The 19412-nt window shown below is 40.2% G+C and overlaps 1 protein-coding gene across 2 annotated transcripts; it reads left to right on the forward strand.

The window, feature by feature from the left end:
- Nucleotides 1-504: 504 nt before the first annotated feature.
- On the forward strand, nucleotides 505-18712 carry rbm19 (RNA binding motif protein 19). Of its 2 annotated transcripts, none has more exons than XM_062049541.1 (24): nucleotides 505-669; nucleotides 751-933; nucleotides 1010-1123; nucleotides 1205-1246; nucleotides 3190-3409; nucleotides 5617-5867; nucleotides 5956-6015; nucleotides 6097-6175; nucleotides 6253-6324; nucleotides 6413-6619; nucleotides 6691-6821; nucleotides 10143-10267; nucleotides 10347-10443; nucleotides 10552-10662; nucleotides 14373-14573; nucleotides 14651-14720; nucleotides 14791-14939; nucleotides 15029-15089; nucleotides 15511-15590; nucleotides 15687-15742; nucleotides 15817-15933; nucleotides 16013-16118; nucleotides 18077-18197; nucleotides 18294-18712. In XM_062049541.1, exons 1-24 carry the CDS (start codon nucleotides 634-636, stop codon nucleotides 18362-18364), a joined length of 2760 nt encoding a protein of 919 aa, XP_061905525.1. In that variant the 5' UTR covers nucleotides 505-633; the 3' UTR covers nucleotides 18365-18712. The 2 variants fall into 2 exon arrangements, with proteins under 2 accessions (XP_061905525.1, XP_061905526.1); XM_062049542.1 differs by having other exon boundaries at nucleotides 14797-14939.
- The last annotated feature ends 700 nt before the right edge of the window (nucleotides 18713-19412 follow it).

The following is a 19412-nucleotide window of genomic DNA, read 5'->3' on the forward strand; positions in this document are numbered from 1 at the left end:
AAGTGAAGAACATAATTAAGATAGAACACAATAAAAAGTGGCAGGATAATTGGAATAAGGAAACAAAAGGTAGAGAGTATTACAAAGTCCAGAGGAGAGTAGGTGTAATGAGAGGAGGCAATAGAAATAGGAAGGAAGAAGACATTATTACTAGAATGAGATTAGGACATACATATCTAAATAGTTCATTGAAATTGATGGGGAAACATGCTACAGGACTGTGTGATTCTTGCCAACAGATAGAAAATGTAAGACATGTTTTAATACATTGTAGAAAATATAATAGAGAAAGGGAAATACTGGGAAATAAGTTAGCGAAAGAGAATATTAGTTTAGCAGTGGAAGATATATTAGGATTGCACTCAGAACATACAGGTTATAAAGCAATACACACATTTTTTAAAAACACTGGGTTAAATAAAAGAATTTAGAGTAGGAATCCACCTCGATCCACACTCCATTACAGTAGGTGGCGGTAATGCTCACCACAAGGTTGCTTGCCAACCGCCATAAAAAATCACAAGAAGAAGAAGAAGAAGAACATGGCGGCGTAGATGTCTAACACGCTCGTTTTGTTGACAAATATAAAAACTCCAAGTTTAGGCTTAGTTTAAGGTTTTGTAAACACAAAACATGTCGAGACTCATCGTTAAAAACCTCCCAAATGGGGTAAGTAACGTGCTTGCATGCAAGGTGACAGCTAAACACGATTATTGTAGCCGACTTGAACATGTAGTAACTTGTGCTCAGATGAAGGAGGAGAGGTTTCGAGGGATGTTTGCGGACTTTGGGACCGTAACAGACTGCACCCTCAAGTTCACCAAAAGTGGCAAGTTCCGCAAGTTTGGCTTTGTCGGCTTCAAAAGCGAGGAAGATGCGAACAATGCCTTGAAACATTTTAACAGGAGCTTCGTGGACACATCGCGAGTATCGGTAAGGTATCTTAACTGTCAGCATTTCAAGGGCTCTTGCTAGCTTAGTGACGTGTATCTCCTCTGCTTCTTTGCAGGTGGAGATGTGCAAGTCGTTTGGAGACCCCACTAAAGCAAAAGCTTGGAGCAAACACAGTCAGAGCTCAGCTCCAGACAAACCATCAAAACCAACTAAAACTGACAATGAAAAGGTGGAACATATTAATATTTGCTTTTTTTTTAACAAGGATACCAGCCTCTTCATTGCTTTTGTTTTTTCGTCACTGTTTTAGGTGAAGAAGGGTAAAAATGAAGCCATCAGTACTCTGGAAAATGTGAGTAACATTCGTAACATTTTTTTAGGGAAACATTTGCTATGTTTAAATGCGCAAAATTTATCCAATCTAATCTAAGCCTTGGTTGACTGGAATTCCAAATCCACATTTTACATGGACACTAAATACATTGAACCGATCGTGTTGTGCATATTAGGGGTGTAAAACAATTGTTTTTGATTGAATCGTGATTCTTATTTGCAACTATTCTTAATTGTTTCAAAAATTGTAGCCCATTGGGTTGAGTTTTTCCTTGCCCTGATGTAGGATCTGAGCCGAGGATGTCGTGGCTTGTGCAGCCCTTTGAGACATTTGTGATTTAGGGCTATATTAATAAACTTTGAAATAGATTGTATGTATGTTTGGGTAGCATTTTAAAGCCGCTGGTAAAATGGTTAAACAAAATCAGTTTTATTTTATACACACACACATATATATATTTATATTTATGTATGTTTGGGTAGCATTTTGTTAAACAAAACCAGTTTATAAAAATGTATCAGAGCTGGTTTTCTATTTTATGGAGGAATGTAGGTAATCATAAATTTGGCACCCAATGTTATTTAAAAAAAGTATTCATTTTTGATTTAATCGAGAATTGGTCTGAATCGATTCTATATCGAATCGTTACGCCCAAGAATCAAATCGTATGGTGGCCAAAGATTCACAACCCTAGGGCAAGTGCATGCGTTGAGCCTTTCAAAGGGGAACTGCACTTTTTTGGGGAATTTTGCTTATCATTCACAATCCTTATGTAAGACAAGAACACACTTTTCTTTTTTTTATGCATTGTAACTGTAAGTCATTAAATACGGACAGCCTAAATACTGGTGAAAGTTAATTATATATTTTAAACCATGTCTCTCACCTGTGTAGTAGAAGGGTGTGGCCATAAACCGAGAAGTTGGTCAACTTGACATTCAATTTACACCCAGAGATGGCGAGAGAGATACAGTAAAACGCTCGTTTGTGGCCACCCTTTGTTTTTCCTCCAGGTGGATTATGATTAATTCTTCATCTAAACCTGGTGATACAAACATCCCATCAGTCGGCGTCCCAGTGAGAGCAGACATTGTGCAGTAACTGATTAATTATTTTCGTAGTTTATATTTTTTGTTTAGTACTTAGCAAGACTGCTGCATGATGCGTAGCGTTTCGCTCAAGCTGGATCTGAATAGCGTTGTCTGCACTCCCTCAGCTCATTTGCTCCTTGTATTTTTCATTCTCTGGCACCGTGTTTGTTAAGGTAATTTTTTAAATCATTATTTTCAAGATGACATAGCAAACTTGCGCAGTATGGTGATTTTACCCAAACATAAAGACAGTATCTGAATGGGTGTTTTCATGGACGCTGTTCGAAATAGGGTATGGCAATACATTTTTTCCATGAGGACCGTATCGGATTAGAACCTTCATATTGAAGTGTTTGAATGTTTTTGCATTTTTCTGACTGGGCATTTATTACGATTATTTGTGTACATGTAAACATGTCTAGTAATGCACTTAATCCTGCATTACTCTAGGTGCACCTGCACAATCTAAGTCAAATATGAACTCTGTATCAAATATACTACTGTCTACTTTGACTCTTCTGTTGATAAATTAGGTAACCATAATATTAAAGCAACTGTCAGTATATTGCAATGTTTTTACCACTACCTACCACATCATTAACATATTCCTAAATTAATAAGCTGTCAAATGATTATTTTCCAAATCAGGTTAATCACAGGAATGCTGTGGCATAATTTTGATTAATCAAATACATTTTTAATATATTTTAATGATGTTTTATTTTGCATGAGCATGGTAGGAGGGCATGACACAAGATGGCATAACACACAAGGCTCTAGGCAGCAGACATAACATTCTCACAGTCCGTCACAATGTATATATACACTGTTGAAAGTGAAAGTGTTTTTAACCATTCTTTGGTGTGTCAGCTGGAAGACGATGAGGGATTCAAGGAGTTTGTGTCAGTGCATCAGAATCGCAGCCAAGCCCCGACGTGGGCAAACGACACAGTGGAGAAGCAGCAGCCAGTCGACCCCGACAGTGGCAAGGCAAAGAGCAAGAAGAAGCCGGCTGCAGATGATTACCTCAACTTTGACTCTGATGAGTCAGAAGATGAGAAGGAAGAAGAGGAAGACAGTGAAGATGAAGGTAAGACGTTGTGGGGACCTTAATAGATGATAGATGTATCCTTTCTCATTAGTCGCTTTGAAGTCTGCTTGAACAAAATCTAACATCAATCTATTACAGGGATGGCAAAACTTTTTGACTGGGAGGCCACATTGGGCTAAAAAAAGATTGGCTGGGCTATCTATCTGAATAAAGAATATACAATTTACAATATATGGAAATAATCAGATACATTTCCATTTGCTAAATTATTAGTTTAATTAATTGAAGCAAGCTATTGTTAACTAAGTCTGACCAACCCATAACTTTTAACTGTTATTTACAACTCCCCCCGCCACATCAGATCGTGACAACGCTACATATGAAGTATAAACAATAAACAGTGATAGGCAGTAACAAGCAACATGTAGTTAAGCTATCGTAGTTTAACTACATTTTCTAGTAGCTTGTCAGTAGTTTAGCTACTTTTTTAACGAGTAGCTTTTCCTGTAGCTTAGCTATTTGTAGTTTACATTAAAGCTACAAAGACAAAATGGACTGCAAATCCAGGCCAAAAAAATATGACCTGGATGAATGAGAACACCTATACATACAGAGAAAATCCATGATGATTGGTTGGTGTTTGTGTGATGAGTCACCATTGGCTAAGGCTAGGGTGAAACATTACAGACTGGCCAATCAGAGGCAAGATGAGGCGGGTCATTAAAACTAGAACGCAAAATCATAACAGGCACGAACTCATGTCACATGACAATGAGGGAGTCAGAAACAGAGGGACGCTCAAGCTGACTCCAAATTTTTTTTTTAAAGGTCAGGAAATCTCTCCGCAGATTTGATTTTTCCTTTAGTGATGAAGAAGACGTGCAGGAGACCCATAATAATGCGTGGCTCTAGCCATATTTAGACAAATGTATGCGTTTAGAGAAAACAATGCCCAAAACTTTAGTTTTTAGTTGTTTACTCTGTAAACCAAAATCCTAACTGCTCATCAAAGACGTTCAACACAAATTTAAGAACACACATTAAGCTGAGTTGAGTTCAAAGTTTTACTGCACATAACCATTACCAACTGTTCTCAAATAACACACCAGTTATTGTTTTTTTTTGTGAAGATAAAGATATATGCTGTTTTTTTACTGTAGGTAGACAGAAAATGCATAACATTATAGGGGTGGGCCAAAGAAAAGGCAAACTAAATACATACAGTAGGGTGTGGAGACCCCTAGAGGTAGTTGTAGGGTGTCCCCAGCTAAATAGTTATTAGTAATAATAGTAATTTGTACACTCTGTTACATTAACATTGATATTATACATGTGGGCCCATAGATATAAATGCCGTTAAATGTAGCTTTCATGGAGCAAGCTACTTTTGCCGTGTAGCTTGTAGTGTAACTTGCTACAATTCTCCGGGGATAGCTTCCCCTGTAGCTTAGCTACATTTAATCAAGAGTAACTTGTAGCTCAGCTTACTATATTTTCCTTGTAGCTTGCCCATCACTGATAATACATTATTGAATATTAAAATAGTAATGTCCAATTCCAAGCTTGTTTACTTTCCTGACACCTCCTTGACATTTTGCAATCAATCAGACATCAAACACAGCTAAAATGGGCAAAACATGCTCTGCCAAAATGCATGCACACACACACACACCCGTCCCTTTAGTGCCCTCACAAACGATCTGAAGTCACAAAAATCCTAAACTTTATTAACCATATTGCTACAATTATAACGATTTAAAAAGTCAAATTCACTTACAGTACATTAACATTGTCAAATGAGCAGCTCAAACGTTGAGAGAAAAAATCAGAAGGAAGGGAGACTAGGGAAGGGTCGTGAGTGTTTGTGTGGGCTCTTGGAAGAGGTGATGCTGAACGACAGGTAGTGTCTTTTCCTCCGCTGTGAAATAAGTCAGTTTTGGCATATTTTTCCAGAAAAATTTGTTGTCATCGCAAATAAAAACTTACTGTGGTACATAGCTGGCTTCTTCAATCTCTTCAATACGAGCAAGCACAAAATGGCTGCCAGCGGGACACAAAATGTATGAATTAAGCGTTCGTACATAGAGACATGTTATGTGGCACAATCTAAAATTTCATAAACCAAAAAGATAGCATATAGGGTTTGTAAATTGAGGTACCACTGTATATTCTCACCAGATTCAGAGCCACATATGAACAGCATGTGGTAATTTGGTTAAGTTGTTATCAGATGTCTTATTTTCCAGACACAACTAAAGAAGCTCTGAAGTCCAAGTTGTCAGATATGGATTATCTGCGCTCGAAGGTTGTACGAACTGAAGACGCAATGGATGAACATGAAGTGAAGAATAATGTGGAAGCGGTCGGTCATGAAGATCTTGGACCTGCACAGCTTAACGACAGTGCCTATGAGAGCGGAGACAGAAAAAATGCCCTCAAAATGAAAACGTCAGAGGACAAAAAGCAAGGCAAAACAAAGAAAAGTGCTAAGCAAGAGGTGAATAGTTATGTAATTGCTTCATGTCAGTACAATACATTCCTTATTTTGTGGCGTAGACTTTAGGATCTTCTTGTTTTTGTTCCAGTTGGAGCCAATGACAGAGTTCACGGTGAAGCTGAGAGGAGTCCCGTTCACTGTTAAAGAGGTTAGATGTTTTTCATTGTTGAAATATACTGTCTTTTTATGAGATTAATAACAGCATAATATGTTGTGATGATGCGAAAAGCGACAAATTAGAGAATTCATGACACCCCTCAAGCCTGCCGCCATCAGAATTGGAAGAAATGAAAGTGGCAACAGAACAGGTATAATACTGGAAGCATTTTTAATTATATAATTCTATACAATTGTTTGACTATGTGGCTCAATAACTGTGTTTCAGGCTATGTGTATGTGGATCTCCACTCCTCAGAAGAGATTGAGAAGGCTTTGAAAAAGAATAAAGACTACATTGGTCAGGGCTTTATGTGTCTAGCAACGTCAAGTTCCTTCATCGCTTCTTTATGTCGGTATCATACAACCCTTCTGCTTGTCTTTATCAGGGGGGCGCTACATTGAGATGTTTCGGGTGGACGCATCCCCATGGAGCAAGGCTGACCAAACAGACAAAACAATAGACAGAAACTTCACCAGGAAGCTGAAGGAGAACGAGGAAGAGGAGGATGTTGCAGAGTCTGGCCGGCTCTTTGTCAGAAACCTTCCTTATACGTGCACTGAGGAAGAAATCAAAGATGTGTTTTCTAAACATGGTAAGTTAAGACAGTATCTGGTATAAAGATAAGGCACGGCTGTGTTAAGAATTATATTCCTGTCCCTACAGGTCCTTTGTCTGAGGTGCTCGTCCCCTTTGATACTTTGACCAAGAAACTTAAAGGTTTTGCTTTTGTAACATACATGATTCCTGAGAATGCTGTCGCAGCTTTGGCTCAGCTGGATGGACACATATTTCAGGTACAATCTAATCAGACATGTAAACTAGGGATGTTCCGATAGGGGTTTTATGATACCGATCATCCATGTGTGAGATCGGCCAATACCAACACCAATACCGTATACATGTATTAACTATACATTTTTCAATTAAATTAAAATGGTGAGTGCCATTCACAGTTTCAACAATGTTTACACTTGTTACCTATTCTCTTTTATTTTAAGCAAATTGTTTAAGCAAGACAACGTCAATAGTACACAATAACTAAACAAAATTTTAAAAAACTAATACTCTTAAACCCTTTGGTTTTTTTGCCCTCAATGTCCTCCTGTGTCCAGTGAATTATTCCCTGAGATTGTAAACCTTAACAAAAACAACAAAAGACTTATTTTCAGAAAAATAAATATTGACCGAATCACTCCAATTTCGATCATAAACTGATACTACCCTTGGTATCGACACCAATTTAGAGATCGATCCATGTCTGGTACTGGCTGCAACATTGCTGACACACCAACGGTTGCTGTTATTTTATTCAAAACATTTTTCTGTCAAACTCATTTTAGCACAGGGGCCACATGGAGGAAAATCTATTTCCAAGTGGGCCAGACTTGTAAAATCATGGCATGGTAACTTAATAATAATGACAACTTCAGATTGTTTTCTTTGTTTTACTTTGGCCAAAATTATTACAAGCACATTCTCAAAATACACTTGGCAAAACACTTCAAATTAGTTAAAAATTCTGAGGGAAAAATTTGTGATCTTTCAAAAACAAGGAAGAACACAATTGTCTTAGTGTATCTACAAAGCCATTAAACTTAAGTTCAAAGCCTATCTTAGATTGAACAAAATCAATCTATCCATCCATCTTCTTCCGCTTATCTGAGGTCGGGTCGCAGGGGCAGCAGTTTAAGCAGAGAAGCCCAGACTTCCCTCTCCCCAGCCAGTTTGTCCAGCTCCTGAAAACAGGTCCGACTTACTGCCAGCAATGCGGACCAAGCTCTGACACCAATCATACAGGGAGCGGACTGCCACAATCAGACAGTTCGATACCGCATATTTTTTAAGCTTTTCCCACAGGACTTTCCGAGGGACACGGTCGAATGCCTTCTCTAAGTCCACAAAGCACATGTAGACTGGTTGAGCGAACTCCCATGCACCCTCAAGGACCCTGCCGAGAGTATAGACTTGGTCCACAGTTCTACGACCCGGACAAAAACCACACTGTTCCTCCTAAATCCGGGGTTCGACTATCCGGCGTAGCCTCCTCTCCGGTACACCTGAATAAGTGTAATGGTGCCTTACTGGTAAGGCTCAGGAGTGTGACCCTACGATAGTTGGAACACACCCTCCAGTTTACCTTCTTAAAGAGAGGACCCACCACCCCAGTCTGCCAATCCAAAGGTGCCGCCCCCGATGTCCACGCAATGTTGCAGAGTCTCGTCAACCAAGCCAGCCCCACAGCATCCAGAGCCTAAAGGAACTCCGGGTGCATCTCATCCACCCCGAGGCCCTGCCAAGCTCCTCGGCAACCTCAGCCCAGGCACTGCTTCCTCATAGGAAGACGTGTAGGTGGGATTGAGGAGGTCTTCGAAGTATTCCCTCCACTGATCCACTATATGCTGAGTCTAGGTCACCAGCACACCATCCTCATCATACACTGTGTTGACAGTGCACTGCTTCCCCCTCTGGAGGCGGCGAATGGTGGTCCGGAATCGCTTCGAAGCCATCCAGAAGTCGTTTTCCATGGCTTCCCCGAACTCCTCCCATGCCTGAGTTTTTTTTTCGTGACCGCCAAAGCCGCACACCGGTCCATCGGCCCATCAATACCTGTTCACTGCCTCCGGAGTCCCATGAGCCAAAAGGACCCGATCGGACTCTTTCTTCAGCTTGACAGCATCCCTCACCGCTAGTGTCCCCCACGGGGTTCTGGAATTACCGCCACAACAGGCACCAACCACCTTGCAGCCACAGCTCCGATCAGTCGCCTCGACATTAGAGGTATGGAACGTGGTCCACTCGAAGTCAATGTCCAGCGCCTCCCTTGTGATATGTTGAAGGTTTTTCCAGAGGTGGGAATTGAAACTCTCTCTGACAGGAGACTCTGCCAGACGTTTCCAGTAGACCCTCATAATGCGTTTGGGCCTGCCAGGTTTTTCTGGGATCCTGCCCCACCATCAGAGCCAACTCACCACGATGTGGTGATCGGTTGTAAGCTCCGCTCCTCTCTTCACCTGAGTGTCTAAAACATGAGACCGCAAATACGAGGACACAACCACAAAGTTGACCATCGAACTGCGGCCTACGGTGTCCTGGTGCCAAGTGCACTTATGTTTGAATATGGTGTTTGTTATGGACAATCTTTGACGAGCACAAAAGTCCAGCAACAAAACACCACTCTGGTTCAGATCCGGGTGGTGGTGCCTCCCAATCACGCCCTTACCAGGTTTTACTGTTGTGAGCGTTAAAGTCACCCAGCAGAACAAGGGAATCACCTGAGTGATCACTCTCCAGTACTCCCTCGAGGGATTCCAAAAAGGGTGGGTACTCTAAGCTGTTGTTTGGTGCATAAGCACAAATAACAGTCAGAACCCGTACCCCCACCCGGCGGAGGGAAGCTACCCTTTCGTCTACCGGGATAAACGCCAATGTACAGGCTTTGAGCCGGGGGGAAAACAAGAATTTCCACCCCAGTCCGTTGCCTCTCAGTGCATTCAACGCCAGAGTGGAAGAGAGTTCAGCCCCTCTCGAGAGGACTGGTTCCAGAGCCCGAAGTCATCCGACTATATCTCGCCGGAACTTCTCTACCTTGCGCACTAACTCAGGCTCCTTTCCCCCCAGCAAGGTGACGTTCCACGTCCCAAGGGCCCTGCCTTGGCTTCTGCCCAGCTCACATTGCACCCGACCTCTATGCCGCCTCCTATGAGTGGTGAGCCCATTGGAAGGGGGACCCACGTTGTCTCTTTGGGCTGTGCCCGGCCTCGTTTTTCCTTCTTCATAAAGGTATTCAAGCTCCTTTTTCTCTGGTCCCTCACCGAGAACCTGTTTGTCTTGGAAGACCCTACCAGGGGGCATAGAAGCCCCCATACAACATAGCTCCTAGGATCATTGGGACATACAAACTCCTCTACCAGGATAAGGTGGCAGCTCAGAAAGGTGATTGAACAAAATAAATAAAAAACTTTTCTAGGCTTCAAAAGGCATCAATCGGCAATGGCGATCACACACTTTTTCATGAAAATTGTCTGATACTGATCGGCGACCAATCGGCACATCCATAAATGTTGCACCTGCTTTCCACAAGAAGGGGAAAATGACCAATGTGTTCTGTATTTCAGGGCAGGATGCTTCACTTGATCCCATCCACCTTGAAGAAGGAAAGTATTTCAGATTCAAAAGCTGATCCAGGTTCCTCGTCTTATAAACGTCAAAAGGATGCAAAAAACAAAGATTCAAGTTCTAGGTAAGCTCATCAGTGATGACACGTTTGCTCCTTTTTCTAGCTTATTTTTAATTGAATAGAATTCTGTCTTTTGTTTTAGTTCTCACAACTGGAACACACTCTTTGTGGGCACAAGTGCAGTGGCCGACGCCATTGCTGAAAAGTACAACACGACAAAAAGCCAAGTCTTGGACCATGTAACTGTTGATTCTGTTTTTCCACAATTATTATTGCCGCGTACTGGTCTTTTGCCTTAAGTGCTTGACTTTTTTCATATTTGTCCCCTGTTGCTGCTGTCTCTGCAGGAGACAAAGGGAAGTGTTGCAGTGCGGATGGCTTTGGGAGAAACCCAGATCGTTCAAGAGACTCGACAATTCCTACTTGATAATAGTGTGAGCCTGGATTCCTTTAGTCAGGTAAATTTTGAACTGGGTTGTGCTATATAAACGATATAAGATATAAATTTGGCTGACAATAGAGCTTTTAATTATATCGTTATATCGTAATGATGCGTATCTATGACACATTCTACAAAACCCAAAACCAGTGAAGTTGGCACCTTGTGTTAATCGTAAATAAAAACAGAATACAATGGTTTGCAAATCCTTTTCAACCTATATTCAATTGAATACACTGCAAAGACAAGATACTTAACATTCGAACGGGTAAACTTTATTTTTTGCAAATATTAGCTCATTTGGAATTTGATGCCTGCAACATGTTTTTTAAATAAGCTGGCACAAGTGGCAAAAAAGACTGAGTAAGTTGAGGAATGCTCATCAAACACTTATTTGGAACATCCCACAGGTGAACAGGCTAATTGGGAAAAGGTGAGTGCCATGATTGGGTATAAAAGCAGCTTCCATTAAATGCTCAGTCATTCACAAACAAGGATGGGGCAAGGGTCACCACCTTGTGAACAAATGCATGAGCAAATTGTCGAACAGTTTAAGAACAACATATTTCACCAAGCTATTGCAAGGAATTTAGGGATTTCTCCATCTACGGTCTAATATTATCAAAAGGTTCAGAGAATCTGGAGAAATCACTGCACGTAAGCGACAAGGCTGAAAACCAACATTGAATGCCCATGACCTTCGATCCCTCAGGCGGTACTGCATCAAAAAGCGACATCAGTGTGTAAAGGATATCACCACATGGGCTCAGGAACACTTCAGAAAATCACTGTCAGTAACTACAGTTGGTCGCTAGATCTGTAAGTGCAAGTTAAAACTCTACTGTGCAAAGCGAAAGCCATTTATCAACAACACCCAGAAATGCTGCCGCCTTCGCTGGGCCTGAGTTCCTCTAAGATGGACTGATGCAAAGTGAAAAAGTGTTCTGTGGTCTGACGAGTCCACATTTCAAATTGTTTTTGGAAACTGTGGATGTCGTGTCCTCCGGACCAAAGAGGAAAAGAACCATCCGGACTGTTCTAGGCGCAATGTTCAAAAGCCAGCATCTGTGATGGTATGGGGGTGTATTAGTGCCCAAGGCATGGGTAACTTACACATCTGTGAAGGCACCATTAATGCTTAAAGGTACATACAGGTTTTGGAACAACATATGTTGCCATCCGAGCAACGTCTTTTTCATGGACGCCCCTGCTTATTTCAGCAAGACAATGCCAAGCCACATTCTGCACGTGTTACAACAGCATGGCTCCGTAGTAAAAGAGTGCGGGTACTAGACTGGCCTGCCTGTAGTCCAGACCTGTCTCCCATTGAAAATGTATAGCGCATTATGAAGCGTAAAATACGACAACGGAGACCCCCGGACTGTTGAACAACTTAGGTGTACATCAAGCAAGAATGGGAAAGAATTCCACCTGAAAAGCTTCAAAAATTGGTCTCCTCAGTTCCCAAACGTTTATTTAGTGTTGTTAAAAGGAAAGGCCATGTAACACAGTGGTTAAAAATGCCCCTGATGCTATTAAATTCTAAGTTAATGATTATTTGCAACAAAAAAAAAAAGTTTCTCAGTTCGAACATTAAATATCTTGTCTTTGCAGTCTATTCAATTGAATATAAGTTTAAAAGGATTTGCAAATCATTGTATTCTGTTTTTATTTACGATTTACACAACGTGCCAACTTCACTGGTTTTGGGTTTTGTTACTATGTCCCGCGAAATTTACAGCGACAAGCAAACTAATACGTCTTACGCAATGTACCATTCTTGTTAGCGGTTATGTCCCTCTACAATGCAAAGCCACTTCTAAGTTAGCAATTCTTGCCTCCATGGTGGCGAATAAACTACGTTCTTTACAGGTACCATTATCACTGGAGGAAGAGGAAAAGCTAAACATGCTAAATTACACACCGTTGGAGGAAATGCTGACTGCTAACCGCAAACTAGAGCTCTTGATTATATACAAATGTGGGCAGATCAATACAAATATCGACAGGAACGATGCCCAGTATTGTATCAGTATGTGGTCAATACTACAGTGAGTAGGGGGGGGCGGAATTGTCATCAAAAAATCTTTGGTCGTTTTTGTTATTGTTAACAAACTCAGGAATGAAATCCCTGGACACAAGGCTTTAAGAGCAAAAACTAAAGAATTTAAATCAGAACCAATAGTAGAAAATCATTTAAATATTGAATTGATATTGCTACGCTGCCATCCTGTATTTTTGTCTAATTATAATTGGGATCAAAAATGAAATCATTCAGTTTTTTAAAATTGAAAATTTAAAGTATCAATATTTGCATTTGTATAGCCCAGGGGTCGGCAACCCGCGGCTCCGGAGCCGCATGCGGCTCTTTGACCACTCTGATGCGGCTCAGCTACATACTTGCCGACCCCCCCGATTTTCCCAGGAGACTTATGGATCTCAGTGTCTCTCATAGATAACTCCCAGGGAAAATATAATCCTATTTACACTCTAATTACTAAATAAAGGGAGTGCCCTAATTGCACCGCAGTAATTGTCCTCTATAGCATTTACAAACAGCGTGCCAGCCCGGCCACATGTTGTATGTTGCTTTTACTTGCACACATAGGAGACAGCAAAGCATACTTACTCATCAGCCACACAGGTTAACTGTAACATTGTTACGTTACAAATATGCGCCACACTGTGAACCCACACCAAAAAAGAATGAAAAACACATTTCTGGAGAACATCCCACCGTAACACAACATAAACACAACACAACCAATACCCAGAATCCCATGCAGCCCTAACTCTTCCGGTCTACATTATACACCCCCGCTTCCACCAAATCCCCCCCACACATCAACCCCCCCCCTCTCCGTGCGTTGGTTGAGCGGAAGAGTTAGGGCTGCATGGGATTCTGGGTATTGGTACCGTCAGTGTAAGATGTGTGGCTGCTGAGGTAGTACGCCTTGCTGTCACTTACGTGAGCAAGCTGAAACTGCATTCTACATGTGGTCGGGCAGGTACGCTGTTTGGGCAGGCTGTAGAGGGCGCCAAAAGCAGTGTCATCACGCCCTGATATTCGGGAGTCTCCCGGGAAAAATGAGAGGGTTGGCAAGTATGACGCTATCAAGCGCCATTCATTCAAAACTCGCGGGCCGCACTAACATCAAATTTCCACATTAAAGTGCGTGCCGGTGCGTGTGTCGGAGACCCCTGGTTAACATAGCACAAAGCATTTAAGCTTTGTATGCGGTGTTTTTCATTTTAAATTTTTTTTTGTGGCTCCCATTATTTTCTTTAATTTGTGAAACTTGCCAAAATGGCTCTTTGAGTGGTAAAGGTTGCCGACCCCTGGTATAGCCAATACTGCCCCTGTAACTACTATTGAATGGAGACCCAAATTCGGACAAAACTTATTTAAAGTATCCAAAAAACTAAAGAATAAGTGCTTAGTACATTGTAACAGAAGTGTTCATAGAAACATGTTACAACTGGAAATTACGTACTGTAATATGTTACTGCATATGTCAGCAGCCAAATTATAAGCCTTTTTAACAGTTTTTTTTAAATAGTTATATAATCATTTATAAGCCAAATAATATATTGTGATATATATCATTATCGCAGGAGCCTGCAATATGTATGGCGATATAGTTTTAGGCCATATCGCCCACGCCTATTTTGTTAAATGGTAGTCACTCTGTCACCATCGTCGTTTAACCGTGTTGTTCCGGTGTATAGGCAGCAGCAGTGAGGAACACAACCGTTATCTTGGTAAAGAACCTCCCAGCTGGAGTGACCGTGTCAGAGCTGGAGACGCTCTTCTCCACTCATGGCTCTTTGGGACGAGTACTGTTGCCGCCGTCTGGCCTTACCGCCATCGTTGAGTTCCTGGAGCCCACTGAGGCAAAGCGAGCCTTTACAAGACTAGCCTACAGCAAGGTGTGTGTTAGACTCTCTGTATTTGTATATGTGTGTAGCCTATGAGGAAGTTTTAGAACATAATTGATCTGCTACAGTTCCATCATGTCCCGTTGTATTTGGAGTGGGCGCCTGTGGGTGTATTTGTTGCGGCCAAATCCGAATCAGGTAATCACACTCATACTTGTATTGAGATATTTTAAATCAGCCAATAAATGAATGGATCTGTCTAACCAAGCGCCAGAAAAACGAGAGGGAGTGCAAGAAGAGAAGAAAGAACTGAAAGAAGATAAAGCAGAAACAGATGAGGAGGAGGAAGATGTTCCAGGTTCAACACTTTTCATCAAGAATCTTAATTTCAGCACCACAGAGGAAACTCTTAAAGAGGTGGGTCAAATGATGGGATTGTCATTCTAAATACAAGGGACATAGTGGTTATGATTTTTAAATAAAGACCTTTTTTTTTTTTTTTACAGACATTCTCCAAATGTGGCAAGATCAAGTCATGTACAATCGCCATGAAAAAAGATAAAACCGGTATTACCTTTGCTCTCCTTGTCAATATTAGTGGTATTTGTGTTTAGTTCAATTAGTGTGTAATTAACCCTACCTTGTTACACCGCACTAAATGATATGTCGGGCATTCAGTGTTTTGTTATGCAGACAAAAGATTACCAACATATTGATTTGTGGAAGGTTCTGTTTTGAAGCAATTATAGATATGTGCGGCGGCGTGGCTCGGTTGGTAGCGCGGCCGTGCCAGTAACTTGAGGGTTCCAGGTTCTTTTCCAGCTTCCCCTATCCTAGTCACTGCCGTTGTGTCCTTGGGAAAGACACTTTATCCACCTTTTTCGCAGTGCCACCCACACTAGTTTAAATGTGGATCATGGGTTTCACAATGTAAAGTGCTTTGACTCTCTTTGAAAAAGCACTATATAAATATATTCATGACTTGCAGGCAAGTTGCTGTCGATGGGCTATGGCTTTGTTGCGTATCAGACTGCAGTGGGGGCACAGAAAGCCTTGCGACAGCTACAGGTAAGGAACACTATCTTCTCGCAATTACTTTTTAAAAACACAACATAGCCCTCTTGGTGGGTCACATGACTTCTTTCTCTGTCACACTTCCACCAGCACTGCGCTGTGGACAGTCACCAGTTGGAGCTGAAGATTTCAGAGAGAGCTACGAGGTAAAAAGTGCATCACACACTCAAAATGAATTACATGAGCACCCAGTTAGAGGCCTAAATCTGAATGTGTGCAGGACTGCGGAAGTTTCACGCAAGAAGAAGCAAGTTCAGAAGAAGCAAACGGGATCAAAGATCCTTGTGCGAAACATCCCCTTCCAAGCTTCTGTCAGAGAAGTTCGAGAACTTTTTTGGTAGGAGCCTCATACACACACCGCATTAATAGTCTGTGAGGTGAGGTGAGCTACTAATGTTTGAATTCTTCTGTCTCAGTACCTTTGGAGAGCTGAAGACAGTCCGCCTTCCGAAGAAAGCAGCCGGCTCAGGAAGTCATAGAGGTTTTGGCTTCATTGACTTCATCACCAAACAGGACGCCAAGGTTGGAGCAAACGCACTCAATTGTTTGTACTAGGGCTGTCAAAAATAACAACTCATGTGATTAATCACAAAAAAATTGCATTAATCAAAATTATACGCAGATTAATCGCTCAGTTTATTTTGACCGTGTATGTTAGTGTGTGAATGTGAGTGTGAATGCTGTCTGTCTACCTGTGTTGGCCCTGTGATGAGTTGGCGACTTGTCCAGGGTGTACCCCGCCTTCAGCCCGACACCCCCCGCGACCCCGAAAGGGACAAGCGGTAGAAAATCGATGGATGGATGCTCAGTTACATTAACCACCTGAAAGGCGGTGCCGGTTGTTATACAGACTGTGATCAGGTTAATTCACACGTAGTAGCAAAATTGAGTGAAGAGACTTCGACTGGTGAGCTCGCTGGCAAATTTTACTCCAAAATAACCCTAGACTGCGCTTAAGATAAAGGTTTTGACCAAATAAATTATGTACATTCAAGTAAAACATTTGAAAAATGTACCTGGATGACCGTTAAACGTGTATTTATTTCCAAATATTGGAGTGTTTTTTTATTTAATTTAAATTATGCAAGCAAGTAATAACCTGTGATTAATCATGACTAATCTAAATTCAAAAGTATGATTAATCTGATTAATAAAATCATTTGACAGCACTAGATTGTTTAAAACTATTTTCTAAAAGTAACTTATATTTACTGATATGATACAATTAAGGGTATCAAATTATCGCGTTAATTGTGATTAATAAATGACATTTATTTTAGCGTTTTTTTTTTATGTCTTTACTTTATTTTTATTCTGACGTTACTGTCTCCGTATGCCTGCGAGTTGCCGTGCTCTCTTTTTGTGCTTGATAAAGCAACAACTGTATCGCAATGTGGCACAAAGATAATATGTAGCCACAGCGAAAAAGAGGTCTCACTCTGTCACAAGACTGGTGTTAGCGGCCTAAAATAGTGGGGATAGGATGAATTATATTGAACAAATAGTGTAAAATATTCATAATAAACTTAGACATACAGTATCAAAAGTGTGTTTACTGTTTCTATAAGTTTGAATGTTGTCTTCTTTTCAGCATGCTTTTTTTTTCCTTTTTGTTTTTTGCATCGACTGTATCTATTCCACCAGCTATGGAGAAATGTCACGTCTGGGTGTTTTTAGAGCCACTTTAAACTGACTTTACATTATTATGACACATCTGTACATCACTATAGTGATATATTACATGTGCAATGATGTGTACATAATATTTACCATCACAGCACACTTACATAGAGGAGAATGTTATTTTATTCACCCGTGTGTCAGAAGTTGTCTGTCGGTGGATGAAATTAAACCAAAATTTGTTATTAAATAAGCTCTTGTTCTGTCGTTAAAAAAAGGCCTAAAAGGTGAAAATGTTTTACACATGAATGTACATGTACAAGACCGTCAGGAAAACCAATCAAAGCCAACATTTCCTCCGATCCATTTAACAAAGTTGAACATGTATTTGTGACAAATGTAAACATAATAAATAAATATGTTTTCTTAAACCACTATTTGTAACATATTCTAGCACTATAATTGATGAGTCTATTGTTTATTTTATATTATCTAAAACTGAAGAAAAGCAACATGTTCAACATTCAATACTTACTTTGCAGAAATATGTTTTCACTGTTTTTTTTTTTATGTATTAATAACTTCAACGCTTTAAATAGACCGGATGTTTTATTTCAGGAAATAAAACAAACTGCACTTTTTCAAGTCTGTTAAAACAACAAAGGACTTTATAAAGCCACTTTTATTAAATAACAATTCAAATTGAAATACCTCAAACTGAGGGCTTTTCTCAGCATTTTTAGATATGCTTATATGATTTAAAAATAGATTACGCAATTACAGATCATAAGTAACTAGTTTTTTTAATTGCTTGCCCGCACTAGATACTATACTATAAGTCCTTGTTTTTTCCCCTTCAGAAAGCATTTGCTGCGCTGTGCCACAGCACCCATCTCTTTGGGAGACGTCTTGTGCTGGAGTGGGCTGATGCTGAGGAAACGGTGGAAACACTCAGACGAAAAACGGCAGAACATTTTCATGGTAAACTTAATGTTAATGCCCTGCAGAGTTTTTCTATTTTTGCAATCAAAGTACATCGTTTTTCTCATTTTCCTTGTCATTTTTCAAACATTTTAGTGGCCAGCAAAAAGCAACGCAAGGCGGAGTTGCTGGAGAAAATGGAAACCGCAGTAGATGCGGCGGATTGAATGTGTGTATTGCCTGTAAATACAGTAGGTTTAGAAGTCTATGAAGAGACTGGTTGATTCCTTTTAGCCCTGTCATTGAGGCATTGAGCCAGAGTTACTTGGTTAAACTTTATTTTCAATGCAAGATATGGTACCATGCATCTGCACATCATTAATCATCATGTGAACGATTAAATGAGGTGAATGCTTTGAGTACCCCTTAAACAGTTTTCCTTATCTGTAAAATATGAATTTAGGTGACATGTTCAGGTCTGTTTACCTATTAATCTTTTTTTATTGAGGAAAAACTTGTGCATAGAATTATTTAAAATGATCTGTTTTAAATAAACATATTTTCTTTATTTATAATGGGTGGTTATGTCAAAGTGCAAGTTTTTTTTTTCTTTCAGAACTTTATTTTTACAGTAGAATACAAAACTTCACATTTAAAACAAACACTATATTTTAGAATAGCAACAATATGAACATAAAAACAAACAAAATCTTCTATAAAAATTTCCAAAATATGTACATAAGAATATCTTCACCAGAATATTCAAAAAATAATCAAGATATTAAAACTACCATAAAGAAAGAAAGAGGAAACAAGTTGACACAAACATTAAATACATTACTTTTCAAATGTTTCTTTTAGTAATCAATTTGAGTAAAACTTCATATGTACACATTACACACTATTAAGCATAAATAAAGCATTAGTAAGTACTGAGTTAATCGTTTATAGATTACTAAGATACATATATTATTTATATAGCATGTTACCAACATGAATACTCATTAGTGTGCAGTTTATAAAAAGCTCATTGGTTAAGCATTAGTAAATACTGAATTCAACAGTGGCGTGTGGTGAGGTTAATGTCTGGTGAGGCACGACTGCAAATTTAAAAACATATGAACCTGCGGTGCAGGTGTACCTAATGTTGTGTCCCTGCGGTCGTTCGCGGCTCCTGCAGCGCGAGCATTGTTGTTTTTGCACTTTTTGGCTTCTTGTTAAGTGACTTTTTTTGGGTGGATTCGGTCTTGCACGTGGAGGGTTTGGGTGTGGGCT

The sequence above is a fragment of the Entelurus aequoreus genome, linkage group LG06 (genome assembly GCF_033978785.1).
Source record: "Entelurus aequoreus isolate RoL-2023_Sb linkage group LG06, RoL_Eaeq_v1.1, whole genome shotgun sequence".
Classification (NCBI taxonomy): Eukaryota; Metazoa; Chordata; class Actinopteri; order Syngnathiformes; family Syngnathidae; genus Entelurus; species Entelurus aequoreus.

Excerpts from the sequence above, each read along its gene's own strand:
- rbm19 (XM_062049541.1), top strand. The coding sequence starts at position 634 with ATGTCGAGACTCATCGTTAAAAACCTCCCAAATGGG. Across the intron at positions 16,119-18,076 it reads TCACCAAACAGGACGCCAAG|AAAGCATTTGCTGCGCTGTG; the intron begins GTTGGAGCAAAC and ends TTTCCCCTTCAG. Across the intron at positions 18,198-18,293 it reads AACGGCAGAACATTTTCATG|TGGCCAGCAAAAAGCAACGC; the intron begins GTAAACTTAATG and ends CAAACATTTTAG.